This window comes from Eimeria maxima, genomic scaffold (assembly GCF_000499605.1).
Source record: "Eimeria maxima Weybridge genomic scaffold, Emw_scaff2574, whole genome shotgun sequence".
NCBI lineage: Eukaryota > Apicomplexa > Conoidasida > Eucoccidiorida > Eimeriidae > Eimeria > Eimeria maxima.
Window position 1 is genome coordinate 1 of NW_013565425.1, and position 2,638 is coordinate 2,638.

Here is a 2,638-nt window from a genome sequence, read left to right on the forward strand (position 1 = left end):
TATATATATATATATATATATATATATATATTTATATATTTGTGTACAGGTCTATGCCACGATGTAGGCCATCCAGGTCGTAATAATGCATTTTTTTCTAATGCATTAGATCCATTAGCTCTTCTGTATAATGACAGAGCTGTCTTAGAGAATTATCATTCTTGTCTTACATTCAAAACTCTTGAGAAACCTGATTGTGATCTATTTGCTGCACTTAGAACCAGGGTAAGTTTTTTTTTTTCCCTTTTTTTTTTCCTCTTTGTTTCCCTCTTATTTTTCTCCTTTATTTGTTTTATTTCTTTTTATTTATTTATTTTTTCTTTTTTTTTTCTTTATAGGAGTATTTAATTGTAAGATCGCAAATAATAGAATTAATTCTCGCTACAGACATGAAGGGACACTTCGAGACTGTCTCTAGATTTAGGGTAAGAGGTGACAGAGGAAGGAGACAGTATAAATATATTAATATACATAAATATACATATAATAATATAGATATAAATATATTGTATTTATATGTATATATCTATTATCTATTGTTTATATTAATATATTAACATATTATATTAATTATATTAATAGCAAAGAGACAAAGGAGACAGAGTTATCTTATTTCCCCTAAACACTAAATGCTAAACCCTGTAAACCCTAAAGCCTAATCAAGTATACCTAAACCGTTATTATTATTTAATCCCTACCAATACCCTAGCAGAGAACCCTAAAAGTGCCAAATAATCAGCAGTAACCCTAATAACCCTCCAAGCCCTAATTAAGGGTATATTCCTCCTCCTCCTATTCTTCTTTTTCTCCTCTATTTTTTTTTTTTCTTACTTAGGTACGGCGAAGTGCACCAGATTTTGATTTATATAGCGAAGAAGATTTTTGGTTTTTAGCAAAAATGATTATAAAGGCGGCAGATATTTCGCATTGTGGTGTTGAATGGGGAGAACACTTTGAATGGTGTCAGAGGGTACTTAATGAATTCTATAATCAGGTAATTAATTCTATTTATTTTGTTTAATTTATTTATTTAATTAAATTAAATTAAATTAATTAAAATAAAATTGAATAAGTAGTCGCATTACGGTGTTGTATGGGGAGAACACTTTGAATGGTGTCAGAGGGTACTTAATGAAATCTATAATCATGTAATTAATTTAATTAATTTATTTACTTATTTAATTAATTAAATTAATTAGTTTAATTGATTAATTAATTAAAATAATATAAATTATGTAGCCGCATTGTGGTGTTGAATGGGGAGAACACTTTGAATGGTGTCAGAGGGTATTTAATGAATTCTGTAATCAGGCAATTAATTTAATTAATTAATTTAATTAAATTAATTAAATTAATTAAATTAATTCATTAATTCATTAATACACTTATTGAGTAAGTAAGTATACTTACAAATAAATAAAATGTATATACAAATTAACCCAATAATAATATATGCCATTGTTCTTGTTGTTATTACGTTATTACTAGTATTGTTATTTCTTGATTGAGAGATGCATGCATTCTTTTTTTCTTGCTCTTTTCCTTGTCCCCCCCCCCCTTCTGCTTTCCTAGTGTTTAGGGTTTAGGGTTTTATATTGGTTATTGTTGTTTTTTGCGTATAGGGAGATGAGGAGCGTCTGCGTTCTTTGCCTATTTCTCCTCTTTGCGACCGTGATAAACATGCAGATGCTCCTAAAAGCCAAATGGGTTTTATTAATTTTGTTGCTAAACCTCTTTTTGACGAACTTGCAGCAGTAGATATAGGGGGAGCTGTAGAGTATGCCTCTAAACCCTAAACCCTAAACCCTAATTCGGTATAGAGGTGTTGTATGCATGCAATTCATAGGTTATTGTTTATTCCCTCTATCACCATACACCCATGTTCAGTAGATCGTAGCTAGTATACAGTCTATCTCTGTATACTAGGTAGAAATAAAGAAAATGAATGAATAAGAATACCCTTTGGATGCGTTATGCTGCAGGAGGGAAGTATTAGCAAATGTAAGAAGCAATGCATGCAAGTGGGAGGCCCTAAGTGCTGCAGGTGTTGTGATACCTCAGTTCCTTGAGCCTTGGTCTCCCGCTGTGCTGCAGAGCAGCAGCAGCAGCAGCAGTGGCAGTGGTTTGCCTCCTGTGGCAGCTGCTGCAGTTGCTGCAGCAGCAGCACGCGTACAGCTCAGTGCAGCAGCACCTCATGGCAGCAAACTACAAATATTAAATCAAAAAATTCAACAAAAAGCAAACGAAGGAGCAAAGACAACAAAAATAGATCTTCGTTCGTTGCTTATACATGGGGAAACGAACAGACACAGGTGCAGCAGCAGCAGCAACCAGCAGCAGCAGAACAGTAACAGCAACAACAACAGCTGCAGCAGCAGCAGCAGCAGCAGCGCAGCTACTGCAGGAGCAGCACAAAGGCCATTTTCTACTCCTCAAGGCAGCAATAAACCCCAAGGAAGAACTGCCTAACAACAATGATGGCATTTCTTTGTTTTGCTGTCCATATACACCCCATGTATAATACATATAATATATATAATATTATATATTATATGCATTATATATGTATATATACATATATATGCATATATACATATATATGTATATCTATGTAAGGGTATATATATATATATATATA

The 2,638-nt window shown here is 32.9% G+C and overlaps 1 protein-coding gene across 1 annotated transcript; it reads left to right on the plus strand.

Moving 5' to 3' along the window:
• Positions 1–49: 49 nt before the first annotated feature.
• Positions 50–2,218, plus strand: EMWEY_00058950 (3',5'-cyclic nucleotide phosphodiesterase, putative; the record flags this gene model as incomplete). The annotated part of the gene is made up of 5 exons (XM_013480962.1): positions 50–225; positions 339–425; positions 836–994; positions 1,623–1,777; positions 2,095–2,218. Coding segments are annotated over 5 exons (701 nt in total), but the record flags the coding sequence as incomplete, so codon positions are not given.
• Positions 2,219–2,638: the final 420 nt, after the last annotated feature.